This window comes from Rhinoraja longicauda, chromosome 41 (genome assembly GCF_053455715.1).
Source record: "Rhinoraja longicauda isolate Sanriku21f chromosome 41, sRhiLon1.1, whole genome shotgun sequence".
Taxonomy (NCBI): Eukaryota; Metazoa; Chordata; class Chondrichthyes; order Rajiformes; family Arhynchobatidae; genus Rhinoraja; species Rhinoraja longicauda.
Genome location: NC_135993.1, coordinates 8,252,119 through 8,267,047, shown reverse-complemented (window position 1 = coordinate 8,267,047; position 14,929 = coordinate 8,252,119). Strand labels below are relative to the sequence as shown.

The 14,929-nt window shown below is 47.8% G+C and overlaps 1 protein-coding gene across 3 annotated transcripts in view; it reads right to left on the bottom strand.

Moving 5' to 3' along the window:
- LOC144611883 (B9 domain-containing protein 2-like) overlaps positions 1 to 14,929 on the bottom strand; it is a 250,328-nt gene that overhangs the window by 227,561 nt on the left and 7,838 nt on the right. Inside the window, exon 4 of one of the 3 annotated variants that reach the window (XM_078431213.1) lies at positions 9,765 to 13,389. The exons of the other annotated variants lie outside the window; for them this stretch is intronic. Within the exon in view, the coding sequence (XP_078287339.1) occupies positions 13,076 to 13,389 (314 nt within the window). The 3' untranslated portion in view covers positions 9,765 to 13,075. Of the gene's footprint in view, positions 1 to 9,764; positions 13,390 to 14,929 lie in introns of those variants that run through there. 3 annotated transcript variants of the gene reach the window in all.

Here is a 14,929-nt window from a genome sequence, read left to right as displayed (position 1 = left end):
AAGGCAGGAAGTGGGCCGCCAAACAGGAAGTGGACTGAGCTCTTAGTTATGAACAGCTGGACTAACTCAACCCGGGCTCAAAGGACACAGCGAGAGAGAAACAGCAGCAGAAATATGAACATAACCGTTTCCCCTGTAAATTATTCCAACAGTACAAAGGAGCTATGTTTCCAAAAGGAGTGCAGGAGGATGAGGGATGATCTCATAGTGGTGTATAAAGAGGGGGACCGGGTGAATGCACAGTTTTGGTCACCCTGTTACAGGAAAGATGTTGTTGAGATGGAAAGAGGGCAGAGAAGATCTACAAGGATGTTGCCAGAACTTGAGGGTCTGAGCAGGGGTTGCCAACTATCTCACTCCCCAAATAAGGGACAAGGTGACGTCACCGCCCCTGACCTCACCCAGCCAGTGGCCAACGTGCTCCCACTCCACCAATGGCGGCCACCTGGTCTGGCAGGCGGGTTGCTACGCAACCTCTGTTAGACGGCGCCCGGGGCCTACACGGTCTGGGACTACAGCGGCCCCCGGGCATACACTGTCCAGACCTGCACTGGTCCGGGCCTACAGCGCCCCCTGGGCCTAATACAGGACAAGGGCGGGTCCCGTACTGGACTAACCAATTTAGCCCAAAATACAGGATGTCCCGGCTAATACGGGACAGTTGGCAACCCTAAGTCTAGGACTTTATTCCTTGGAGCGCAGGAGGATGAAAGGTGATCTCGTAAGGTCACGAGGGGAATAGATAGGGTGAATGCACAGAGTCTTTTACCCAGAGTAAGGGAATCATGAACCAGACGACATAGGTTTAAGGTGTGAAGGGAAAGATTTAACACAAACCTGAGGGGCATCTTTTTCCACACAGTAGGTGGTGGGTATAGAACAAGCTGCCAGAGGAGGTAGTTGAGGCAGTTATAATAGCAGCACCTAAAAGATAACTCGGGACAGGTACATGATAGGAAAAGTTTATGGGAATATGGGCCAAACACGGGCAAATGGGACTAATGGGGAAAATGGGATCTTAATCGGACTTTATCTTGCACTAAACGTTATTCCCTTTATCTGTACACTGTGGATGGCACGATTATAATCATGTACAGTTATTTAGCTGACTGGACTGCACACAACAAAAAAGCATTTCACTGTACCTCGGTACACGTGACAATAAATTAAACTAAAACCTAAGCTGAGATGGCGTGGTCTTGATCTTGATCGGCGTAGACAAGTTGGGCCGAGCGGCCAGGTTCTGTGCTGTATGACTCCATAACTCTAAGGGGGTCGGTGGGGAGATTTGAGCATGGGCTTGAGATGGTGGCATCCCCCCCCCCCGAGACCAATGGGTCCCACTGCAACATGGTGGCGCAGCGGTAGAGTTGCTGCCTTACAGCCTCAGAGGCCCGGGTTCGATCCTTACTACGGGTGCTGTTCTGTAGGGAGTTTGTACGTTCTCCCTGTGACTGCATGGATTTTCTCCGGGTCCTCCGGTTTCCACCCACACTCCAAAGACATAAAGGATTGTAGGTTAATTGGCTGCTATAAATTGTCCCTAGTGTGTATGTAGGATAGTACTACTATACAGAGTGATCGCTGGTCGGCGTGGACCTCGGTGGGCCCGAAGGGCCTGTTTCCACGCTGTATCTCTAAAATCTAAGTAAAGTCTAAAGTTGGGCCAAAGGGCCTGTTTCCATGCTGTATGGCTATGTTGTAGGGAGGAACTGCAAGATGCTGGTTTATACCGAAAATAGACACAAAATGCTGGAGTAACTCAGTGGGACAGGTAGCATCTCTGGATAGAAGAAATGGGTGACGTTTCGGGTCGAGACCCTTCTTCAGACTGAGAAGTCTGAAGGTGCTGGAAATGGTGGCAACTTCCGTAGAAAGAGAAGCATTGGCTTAGGTTTATTATTGTCACGTGGGCCGAGGTACAGTGAGCAGCTTTGATTTGCAAGCTATCCAAAACAGATCAGATAACTGAAGGGTCTGAAGGGTCTGGACCCCGAAACGTCACCCCATTCCTTCTCTCCTGAGATGCTGCCTGACACCAGATAACACCATACATAAATACAATCAAGCCAATCTCACATACAATAGGTAGCACAAAGGGAAGGTACAGAGTACTGGAAATGGAAAAAAAGATTAAAAAGAGTGGATGATGGTATCAGATGGTAGTAGATCATCCCCTGGACAAGTAATCTTGCCCGCTCGATTCCTGGCCCTTGCAGTGTTTATGCATTATTCTTAATTGTTAACTGTATGTTTGTGTTGTCATTTGTGAGCGGAGCACCAAGGCACATTCCGTGTATATGCACATACTTGGCCAATAAACTTATTCATTCATTCATTCAATAGTCAATTTTAATAGTCAATTTTATTTGTCATGTACACATAAATGTGCAGTGAAATGAGGGCGTGCAGCGTAGGTTTACTAGGTTAATTCCCGGGATGGCGCAACTGTCATATGTTGAAAGACTGGAGAGACTAGGCTTGTATACACTGGAATTTAGAAGGATGAGAGGGGATCTTATCGAAACGTATAAGATTTATTAAGGGGTTGGACACGTTAGAGGCAGGAAACATGTTCCCAATGTTGGGGGAGTCCAGAACAAGGGGGCCACAGGTTTAAGAATAAGGGGTAGGCCATTTAGAACTGAGATGAGGAAAAACTTTGTGAGTTAGAGAGTTCTGAATCTGTGGAATTCTCTGCCTCAGAAGGCAGTGGAGGCCAATTCTCTGAATGCATTCAAGAGAGAGCTAGATAGAGCTCTTAAGGATAGCGAGTCAGGGGGTATGGGGAGAAGGCAGGAACGGGGTACTGATTGAGAATGATCAGCCATGATCACATTGAATGGCGGTGCCGGCTCGAAGGGCCGAAATGGCCTTCTCCTGAACCTATTGTCTAGATCAGTACGGTTCGATGGGCCTGAAGGGGCCAATTTCCTTTTTGTCCCTCACTAGGACCCTTCCCCTTCCACTTGTTCTGGCGCGGACAAAGTTGTAAAAGTTGCCCATCATTGCCTGTTTTCCGATGTATTCAAGAGAGTTAGATATAGCTCTTAGGGCTAACAGAATCGAGGGATATGGGGGGAGGGCAGGGAACGGGCTACTGATTTTGCATGATCAGCCATGATCATATTGAATGGCGTTGCTGGCTTGAAGGGCCGAATGGTCTACTCTCCCCTCACCTATTTTCTATGTTTCTCTCTTTCTATGTTTAACTAGACCAAGTGGACCCGTTGGGCCCAAACCTCACTTGCATTGGTGCAGCACCCTCTCCTCCCCTCCCTCTCCCCCCTTCCTCTCCCCCTCTCTCCCCATCCCCCTCATCTCCCCCTCCCCTTCCCCTCTCTCGCCATCCCACCTCATCTCCCCCTCCCCCTTCCCCTCTCTCCCCATCCCACCTCATCTCCCCCTCCCCCCTTCCCCTCTCCCCTCCTTCCCCCCCCTCCTCTCCCCCTCCTTCCCCCCTCCTCTCCCCATCCCCCCTCATCTCCCCCTCCCCCTTCCTCCCTCCTCTCCCCCTCCTTCCCCCTCTCATCTCCCCCTCCCTCCCTCCACCATCCCCTCTCTCCCCCATCCCCCCTCCCCCATCCCCTCTCTCCCCACCCCCCCTCATCTCCCCTCCCCCCTCTCCCCCATCATCTCCCCCCCCTCCCCTCTCTCCCCCTCTCTCCCCCCACTCCAATCCCCTCAACCCCCCTTCTCCTCCCCCTCCCCCCCTCCCCCCTAGGAGATAGATTTAAACTTTAAAATGTGAATAAATTTTTTAAAATAACACCGATTTCAATGAAACTTCTTCCATTAGCACCAAAGGGGCGACGGTGAGTAAGGTGCGCCTAAAATTGTTGCACTATTATGTATCGTTTTGGTTGTAGTTCAGGAACAAACAAACAAACAAACAAACAAGAGTTTTAGTATATAGATGATGGAGCTGAGTACACTGAAGGTTGATATTTAAATGTTATCAGCTCCTTCTGTTGAACAGAGTGGATTAGATCGGGTAGACTGTCAGGATCTATTCCCCGGGATGGAAATATTAAATAATAGATGCCAACTTTTAAGATGAGAGTGGCAAAGTTTAAAGGAGATGTGTGGGGTCAGTCTTTTTTACACAGAGTGGTGATTGCCTGGAACGCACCACGAGAGGGTGGTGGTGGAGGAGACACAGAGTCACAGAGTGATACAGCATGGAAACAGGCCCTTCGGCCCACCTTGCCCACACCAACCAAACATGTCCCAGCCACACTAGTCCCACCTGCCCATGTTTAGAAACATAAACATAGAAAATATATGCAGGAGGAGGCCATTCAGCCCTTCGAGCCAGCACCCCGCCATTCATTGTGATCATGGCTGATCGTCACAATCAGTAACCCGTACCTGCCTTCTCCCCATATCCCTTGATTCCACTAGACCCTAGAGCTCTATGTAACTCTCTCTTAAATCCATCAATGATTTGGGTTCCACTGCCCTCTGTGGCAGAGAATTCCACAATTCACAACTCTCTGGGTGAAAAAGTTCCTTCTCACCTCAGTTTTAAATGGCATCCCCTTTATTCTAAGACTGTGGCCCCTGGTTCTGGACTCCCCCCAACATTGGGAACATTTTTCCTGCATCTAGCTTGTCCAGTCCTTTTATAATTTTATATGTTTCTATAAGATCCCCTCTCATCCTTCTAAACTCCAGTGAATACAAGCCTAGTCTTTTCAATCTAGGTTTGGTCCATATCCCTCCAAACTGTTCTATCCATGTACCTGTCTAACTGTTTCTTAAATGCTGGGATAGTTCCAGCCTCAACTACCTTCTCTGGGCAGCTCGTTCCATACACCGCCACCCTTTGTATGGAAAAGTTATCCCTCAGATTCCTATTAAATCTTGTCCCCTTCACCTTAAACCTCTGTCCTCTGGTCCTCGGTTCACCTACTCTGGGCAAGAGACTCTGTGCATCTATAGAAGGAAGATAGGATAGTGACATTTAAGAGGCTTTTCGATAGGCGCATGGAAATGCAGGGATATGGATTATGTCAGACAGATAAAAGTTGGTCGACAACGTGTTCAGCGTAGGCATTATGGGACTGTGATGTGCTGGCTTTGTTCGATGAAAACAAAAGTGCAACAACTGTGACTAAGTGACACGTTGTTAAATGATGAGCTACCTTGGGTTACTGCAACTTCTTCAAGCAAATATTTAAAGTTTCTCCCTGGACTGAAGCTTCAGCAAGTGAAAGTGACCTCAGTCACTGTGGTTTGTGGGGTGTGGCTGCCCCCTAGTGCTTGCGACCAGATTTGCCGCATCTGGTCTCTCTGAGAACCAAATGCAACCCAGTGAATGACCCATATACATAGGTCGACACAAAGTGCTGGAGTAACTCAGCGGGTCAGGCAGCGTTTCTGGAGAAAAAGGATGGGTGATGTTTCGGATCGGAGCCCTTCTCCAGAGATGCTCTCCAGTAATTCAGCAGGTCAGCATCTCTGGAGAAGGGCTCCAATCCGAAACATCACCCATCCTTTATCTCCAGAAACGCTGCCTGACCCGCTGAGTTTGTATTTATTTTCGGTATAAACCGTCCCTCTCTACACCACTTAATAACCTTACTGTGTCACACTGTCTGATCAGTGATAACATATCAATGCAGATTAAAAATGAGACGTTCAGATATACAAACAGGAAGTCATCTTGCTATCATTTGTTTTAAGTTGTTGAACAGAAGGCAAAATCACTTACGAGAATCTTCCAGGGGGATTATTGACCTTGACTATTTGGAAAAGCTAACAAATTCAAACAAGCATTTTAGGTTTATTATTGTCGCCGATACAGAGTACAGAATATAGTCTCTGCATCGTAGCATCAGTTCCAGAGACAAAGCCCAATGTCCACAATGGGGTACAGGTGAGTCGGACTGTACCCCGGCTTGTGGAAGAACCATTCAGAAGTCTGATAACAGAGGGGAAGAAGCTCTTTCTGAGTCTGGTGGCGTGTGCTTTCAAGCTTCTGTATTTTGGATGGACCAGCACTGCCAAAGGCAATAGACAATAGGTGCAGGAGTAGACCATTCGGCCCTTCGAGCCAGCACCGCCATTCAATGTGATCATGGCTGATCATTCTCAATCAGTACCCCGTTCCTGCCTTCTCCCCATACCCCCTGACTCCGCTATCCTTAAGAGCTCTATCTAGCTTTCTCTTGAATGTATTCAGAGAATTGGCCTCCACTGCCCTCTGAGGCAGAGAATTCCACAGATTCAACCCATCAATGACTATTCGTACCACTGCATACGAGTGGCACGGTGGCACAGTGGCAAAGCTGCTGCTTCACAGCGCCAGAGACCCGGGATCCATCCTGACCTTTGCTGCTGTCTGTGTGGAGTTTGCAGTTTTCCCTGTGACCACGTGAGTTTTCTCCAGGTACTCTGTTCCCTCCCGTATCCCAAAGATGTGCAGGTTTTTATAGGTTAATTGGCATCCTTAAATTGTCCCTTAGGTATTTATTCACAAAATGCTGGAGTAACTCAGCAGGTCAGGCAGCATCTCAGGAGAGAAGGAATGGGTGACGTTTCGGGTCGAGACCCTTCTTCAGTCTGAAGAAGGGTTTCGACCCGAAACATCACCCATTCCTGAGATGCTGCCTGACCTGCTGAGTTACTCCAGCATTTTGTGAATAAATACCTTTGATTTGTACCAGCATCTGCAGTTATTTTCTTACACTTAAATTGTCTCTAGTGTGTTGGATAGAACTGGTGTACGGGTGATGAATGGTCAGCATGGACTCGGTGGGCCGAAGGGCCTGTTTGCACAAGGTATCTCTAACCTACACTAAACACCCCCTTAATTCAGATCAAAGGAGGCAGTAGCTAGTTTGTTTTTCTGTCTGGTTGGGCTCTTGAGAGGGGTATATAAGCAGCAACGTGATAAGCAAGCAGTGTGGAGATAGAGAGATAGCAGAAGCAGAGAACATGTGAGGATAGACAGTGAGAACAAGGTGGAGATATACAGATAGATGGAGTTAGGGAGTTGGTGAGGGAGCAGAGCAAGGGCAAGGCGAGGTAACATTTCTCATATGAAGCAGAACAAGACCATTCAGCCCTTTGAGTCTATGCTAGCTCTCGGAACAATCCCTCTGTAATTTTTTGTTCTCTCCGGTTCTCCTGCCACCCACATACATTGGGGTGAATTAAGTGGCTAATTAACCAAGCTGAGTCTTTGGGATGTGGGAGCAAACCAGAGCATCGGGGGGGGGGGGGGGAGAGAAACTCACGTTCTCATGGAGAGAATTCAATCTCCAGACAGCGTCCGAGGTCAGGATTGAACCAGGCTCTCTGGAGTTTAGACAGTGGCTCTACCCACTGCGCCACCCTCAGAGAGAGTAGTAAATCAATAACGCTGGAATGATATAGAGAGCCAGGGCAATAGAGAGCGCGCGAGCAAAAGCAAAGGACAAAATGGATACTCACTTCAAGCTTGTGTTTCCAAATGACTTTTGTTTGAGACAAACTTGGTTTCCTCTCTTCCACTTTTCGTCCAGCCCTGAAAGTCTTTCCACAGTCAGTATTAGACAATAGACAATAGGTGCAGGAGGAGGCCATTCGGCCCTTCGAGCCAGCACCGCCATTCAATGCGATTCATCCAGTTACAGCGGGATATAGATCAGCTACAGAAATGGGCGTGTGCGAAAGATGGGGAGGATTTGGAGAGGTGTGCTGAAGAGGTTTATCGGAATGCTGCCTAGATATGAGGGCAGCTTCTTCCCCTCTGCACACCTCCAGATTCAGGGGCAGTTTCTTCCCAGCTGTCATCAGGCAACTAAACCATCCTCTCACACTCGAGAGCGGTCCTGACCTCCCACCTACCTCATTGGAGACCTTCAGACTATCTTTCTCACAAAATGCTGGAGTAACTCAGCGGGTCAGGCAGCATCTCAGGAGAGAAGGAATGGGTGACTTTTCGGGTCGAGACCCTTCTTCAGACTGATCAGGCAGCACGGTGGCGCAGCGGTAGAGTTGCTGCCTTACAGCGAATGCAGCGCCTGAGACTCAGGTTCGATCCCGACTACGGGCGCCGTCTGTACGGAGTTTGTACGTTCTCCCTGTGACCTGCGTGGGTTTTCTCCGAGATCTTCGGTTTCCTCCCACACTCCAAAGACGTACAGGTATGTAGGTTAATTGACTGGGTAAAATGTAAAAATTGTCCCTAGTGTGTGTGTGTGGGATAGTGTTAATGTGTGGGGATCACTGGGCGGCGCGGACTCGGTGGGCCGAAGGGCCTGTTTCCGCGCTGTATCTCTAAAAAAAATTTTTTTTAATTCCTTCTCTCCTGAGATGCTGCCTGACCCGCTGAGTTACTCCAGCATTTTGTGAAATAAAAACCTTCGATTTGTACCAGCATCTGCAGTTATTTTCTTACTCTTCAAACTATCTTTAATCGGACTTTACCTTGGCCTAAACGTTATACCCTTTATCCTGTATCTGTACACTGTGGATAGCTGGATTGTAATCATGTATAGTTTAGCTTAATTTATGGTCAGGTGTACCGCGATACAGTGAAAAGCTTTTTTGTTGCATGCTATCTAGTCAGTGGAAGGACTGTACATGATTATAATCAAGCCATCGATAGTTTTTAGATACAGGATAAAGGGAATGTCCTGTATTCCTTTAGTATAAGGTCTGGTAAAGACTGATTGAAGATAGTCCGAGGGTCTCCAATGAGGTTGATGGGAGCGCAGAATGACCATATAGATTTTTCGCTGATTGGATAGCATGCAACGATAAGACTTTTCACTGTACCTCTGTACAATGGCAAACTAAACTTAGCCCACTGTCCACTTTAACCATTGCTTGCCCTGACCCATGGTGTTCACATAGAGAGGGTGCATGCGTTGTTCTCCGACCCTCTGCACTTCGTGGGCAGCAGCAGAATATCCTGGGGACTGAGGACATTTTGATTCAACGCAACAGAAAATGCATAGAAGGAACTGCAGATGCTGGTTTACAACGAAGATAGACACAAAATGCTGGAGTAACTCAGCGGGACAGGCAGCATCTCTGGAGAGAAGGAATGGGTCGTCTGAAGAAGGCTCTCGACCTGAAACGTCACCCATTCATTCTCTCTAGAGATGCTGCCTGTCCCGCCGAGTTATTCCAGCATTTTGCGTCTATCTTCAACAAAAAAAGGCATGTTATTTTGGGAAAACATAAAACACATGGAAACTGTAGGCGTGTGCAGAGATCAAGGACTGGACAGAGTAGAGCTCTGATCTTTGCTCCTCCAGTAGCTGCATCCTTGGACCTCCACTTCTGGGAATGAGAGTGCCATCTTGAGTTTGGAGTTTAAGGTATGAAAATTGCCCAAAGCATGGAAACAGGCCCTTTGGCCCAATTCAGCCCATCTATCTATATACTAAAACTCTTGTTTGTTTGTTCCTGAACTACAGCCAAAACGGTACACGATAGCGCAACAATTTTAGGCCCACCTTACTCACCGTCGTCCCTTTGGTGCTAATGGGAGAAGTTTCATTGCAATCGGTGTTATATTTTTAAAGTTATTGACATTTTTAAGTTTAAATCTATCTCTTGGGAGGGAGGGGGGGATAAGGGGGGTTGGAGTGGGGGTGAGGGGAGGGAGGATGTGGGGGGAGAGGGGAGGGGGAAGGAGAGGGTGCTGCACCAATGCAGGAGAGGTTTGGGCCCAACGGGTTCACTTGATCTAGTTCATTTTAAAACCAAAGTGAACATTTTAATCCTTCCAAGAACAAATAACTCCACTTTTTAAAATACAGTATTTATTTAGATATATACAATCCACACGTTAATCAAATTTTTAAAAAATCATTTTACATATAGTAATATACTTCTGGTTAAAAATAACACTGTGCACATTTCTATTGCATGCCAGTCACAGGTGGAGAAATGGGTCCAGTACTGGTTTAATGGAGGAGGCGCAGTGCGGAAAGGAGAGGGTGGAGAGCAAGGATGTGGGAGAGAGGGAAGGAGAGAAAGAAGGGTGCAAAAGGGAGAAAACAAGAGTGAATGGGAGCGAGAGGGAACAAGGGAGAGAAGGGGTTGAGTGAAAGAGGGAATGAGAGAGAGAGAAGGTGAGAGAGTGAACAAGAGAGAGAGAAGGAGATGACAGAGAGAACGAGAGAGAAGGGGGTTAGAGAGGGAACAAGAGACGAGGAAGAGAAGGAACAAGCAATAGAAGGAAAAGGAGAAAGAGAGCATAGTCCAGATGCTAGAGGCAGAATATAAAGGACACAGTCCAGCCAAGAAGATGAGAAAGGGAACTTGATGGCTCTGGGCAAATTACAAATATTAAATTATTGCAGCCGACCTTACTATTTAGCAGATCAGATCGTTGATTAAATGCTTTAATCACACCATGGTTAGATCCTGACTTTGCGAGATGGAGTAACCTGGGTGAAGTCAAGTCAGCAGCCATGTTACATGCCTCCTGTCATTTATTTCCATTGCAGTAGTTCTTCAGAAATTGATTGTGGTTGGACAGAGAGAGGTGAGCTGTCACTGGGGTACGTGTCCACTGATGGCACCTCTCAATGGCGTACGCACCAGCATCATCCATGCACCTCCTCACGATGCACAGAGAGAGGATGCTTCATTGTGTAGTAACAACGCTGGGGACGTTTTTAAAAATCATAGAGTTTGTTGTTTGGCTTCAGAATTTTCAATCACTCAACTCTAAGAGCTAAGCGCAGCCCCGAGGTCATGAGCTGGAAGTCATTGAGCCGCACAAGACAGATGATAGTGATTGAACCCAAGGTATGTGTGGGCTTGTGTAGGAAGGAACTGCAGATGCTGGTTTAAACCGAAGATAGACACAAAATGCTGGAGTAACTCAGCGGGACAGGCAGCATCTCTGGAGAGAAGGAACGGGTGACATTTTGGGTCGAGACCCATCTTCAGACTTAATTCCTTCTCTCCAGTGATGCTGCCTGTCCCGCTGAGTTACTCCAGCATTTTGTGTCTATCTTCGGCGTGTGTGGGCTTGCTCTGATGCGAAACAGGGTCAAGCCATTGCAAACCTTGGGAAAGCTTAACACCAAGTATCCTGATTTGCTGCAGCAATAAATAAATGGTCTGGGAATTAAACAAATAGGTGAAATGAGCTAGGACCGGATTTAAAACAAGTGCCCCAGCCCAAAGCAATGGTCAGTGAGCTGGGAAATGGATCTTTGGACGATTGAGATACAGCGTGGAAACAGGACCTTCAGCCCACTGAGTCTGGGCCGAGCAATGATCACCCCATACTCCAGCACTATTCTACACACTAGGGACAATTAACAGCGGCCGATTAACCTACAAACCTGTACGCCTTTGGAGTGTGGGAGGAAATCGGAGCACCCGGAGAAAAGCCACACGGTCACAGGGGGTACGTACAAACTTTGCACAGACAACACCCGTAGTCAGGATTGAACCCGGGTCTCTGGCGCTGTGAGGCAGCAACTCTACCGCTGCGCCACCCAGATCAATGCCCATTACGGCAAGTAATTAGGAAGGTGAAAAGGACATCAGCTTTTATTGAAACACATACAAAAGTAGACAACACTCTTTATATAAATATATTAATGAGACGACAAACAACGACGGCAAACACTGAAAGCACTCAGCAGGTCAGGCAGCAGCATCTCTGGAAAGGGGAACAGAGCTAATCATTCAAGTCAAAGATCCAGGGACAGAGGGAGAAAAGTTACTTAAGTTTTTAGTTTGAGATAAATCTTTAAAAAAGGCACAAATTGCTGGAATAATTCAGCGGGTCAGGCACCGAACATGAATATGTGAGATTTTGGGTCGGGACTATTCTTCAGAGTCTGGAGGGGAGTTCCAATCTGAAACGTCACCAATCCCTGTTCTCCATGACCTGCTGTTCTCAGCCTGACCCGCTGCGTTACTCCAGCACTTTGTGCTTTTTTTTTGTAAACAAGCATCTGCAGTTCCATGTGTATCAGTTAAATCTGACTTTCGTTTTCTGTATTTCAATTCTAACAAAGGCCCTTCTATCTCTCGCCACAGAAGCTGCCTGGCCCGCTGACTGTTTCCAGCAGTTTCTGCTTTTATTAAAGATTTCGAGCACCTGCATTTTTTTTTTTTGCTTTTCATTGGCGAGACCACACTTGGGAATATGTCATATAGTTTTGGTCGCCTTCTCCGAGGGGAGATGTACTTGTACTGGAGGCAGCTCAAGGAAGGTCGATTAGGTTGATTACTGGGACAAATAGGTTGTCTGATAAAGTAAGAGCAGCTTGAATCTACATCCACTGGAGTTTATGAGTATGAGAGCCAATATTTTTCCGAGGACATTTGACAGGTTAGAAGATATTACACTTCGAGGAGAAATCCAGGACTATCTTTAGAATAAAGAATCTCACATTTCAGATGGAGATGAGGAGGAAAACCTTCCCTCAGGATTATGACTCTCGAATTCTATATCTTAATGAGCTGAGGAGGCCAAGTCATTCACAGGCTGGGACTGGCAAACGTCTGAACTATAGGGAGTCATGGATTATGAGGATCACACAGGATGGTAGGGCGGAGACCAAGAGTAAACTAACCATGATCACGCGGAATAACAGGGCAGATTTCAATGCCAACTGGCTTGCTCTCGTTCTTGTTTCTTGTTCTTAGACACAGGCACCAAATCCGTGCGGCAGAGGTGGAGTCGAGATCTTGATTGATTGAATTGATTAAAAAATTGATTGATTGATCGACACAGCATGGAAACAATCCTCTCGGTCCACCGTATCCACGCCATCGACCACCCGTTCACAATAGTTCTATATTATCCCACTCCCGACACAATCTTGCAGAGGCCAATTAACCCGCACGTCTTTAGGAAATGGAGGAAACCCACTCGGTCACATGGAGAGCGTGGAAATCCCACACAGCACCCGAGGTCAGGATCGAACCTGGGCCCTCTAGTGCGATGAGACAGCGGCTCCACCAGCCGCGCTACTGTGCTGCATGTGACCGGAGGATCTTCTGAAGACTGTCTCATAGCTGACAGGCGACAGGCGGGAGGTGGGGAGGATCCCTGCTGCCCAGTAAACGTCCACTCCCTGCGACAGTGCCGGCTCACCACTCAGTACTCCACCCCATAGCGGTCGAAGTTGCGAAGGATGATGTTGAGCTGCAGGTGGACCTTGCCCATGGCCACAGTGTGGAGTCGGTAGCGGTCGGCCCCGGTGTGGATCAGGTCGCTGTGTTTCAGCTGGGGGCCGCCGCCAACAAACACCTGGGACAGCTGCTCCTGCCAGGTGCCCAGCGGCCGCCAGGTGACGCAGTCCATCTGGTGGAAGCCTGGGCTGCTGGGGATGTGGCAGAAACCGTAGCCGTAGAGCTCGCTCCGGCCAAAGGAGTCCTGGTGCCAGACCTGCAGGAAGAGTTTGGGCCAGCCTGCAGCAGGCAGCAGGGACAATGGGGTCAGATGGCTGCCCAAGCCCAGGATTCCCCCCTTGTCCAGTTACTGTTCCCCTCCCCTCCACTCCCGACTGTACCGAGGCACAGAACCCCAGGCACCCTCTGCCTCGCCCATTCACGGTGAACTATTAAACCATGAAAGGAGACACCACAGCCCGATCACTACTCTCTCCTACATCACACCCGACACAAGAGGTGTGCACAGAAATCTGATCACTTTTGGGGAAGGGTGCGGACATGCATCTTTAATGGTCTTTATCTCAACACTGGGATTGTATCATAGTATTCTGGGATTGTATTCTGTCTCAAAACTGTTACAATTTGTTTCGTTGGGTTGTTGTTGTTTAAATTAATTAAATTATTGCATCGTATGGGAGGCGCATTCCCAATCTCGTTGTACCCCTGTACAATGACAATAAAGATATATTGTATTGTATTGTAGACCTCTCAATATTTGAGGAACAAATGTGTAGGGAGATTGCAGGTAGCTGTTCAAATCTTGTACTCAATGCTGCACCCTTTAACTGTGCAGTGTGGCCGGCTTTATCGTATTCATGCATTCTGTTTTCTTTGACTAGATAGCACACAAAAACAAAAGCTTTTCACTCTACCTCGGTACATAACAACAGTAAACTAAACTAATTAGAATAGCATTAGTGAGAGATTTCAACTTCTCTTTATCAGATCACCCAACTGGATAACCCAACTAAGAATAAAGGGGAGGCCATTTAAAACTGAGGTGAGAAGAAACGTTTTCACCCGGAGAATTGTGAATTTGTGGAATTCTCTGCCACAGAGGGCAGCGGAGGCCGATTCACTGGATGGATTTAAAAGAGAGTTGGATAGAGCTCTAGGGGCTAGCGGAATCAAGGGATATGGGGAGAAGGCAGGCACGGGTTACTGATTGTGGATGATCAGCCGTGATCACAATGAAAGGTGGTGCTGGCCTGAAGGGCCGAATGGCCTCCTCCTGCACATATTGGCTATGTTTCTATGGATCAGCCACCGTGTAAAGTGCTTGGATAGAGTGGAATTTGTTAAGTGTCCAAAATAGCTTCCTTAGTCAATATATGGAGGGCCCAGCGAGGGAAGGTGCAACAATGGACCTCCTCTGGGGGAATGAAGGGGGAATGAAGTGACTGAAGTGTCTGTGGGGAAGCACTTTGGGACCAGTGACCATAATTCTATTCATTTTAAAGTTTTTATGAAGAAGGATTAGACTTAGTTTGGAGATACAGCACAGAAACAGGCCCTTCGGCCCAGCAAGTCCGCGCCAGCCAGCGATCCCCGCACACCAACACTATCTTACACGGTAGGGACAATTTACAATTTTTACCGAAGTCAATTCACCTACAAACCTGTACGTCTTTGGAGCGTGGGTGGAAATTAGAGCACCGGAGGAAAACCCAATGCAGGTCACGGGAAGAACGTACATGCTCCATAGAGACGGCAGCTGTGGTCAGGATCAAACCCGGTTCTCTGGCGGTGTAAGGCAGTAGCTCTACCGCTGCGCCAC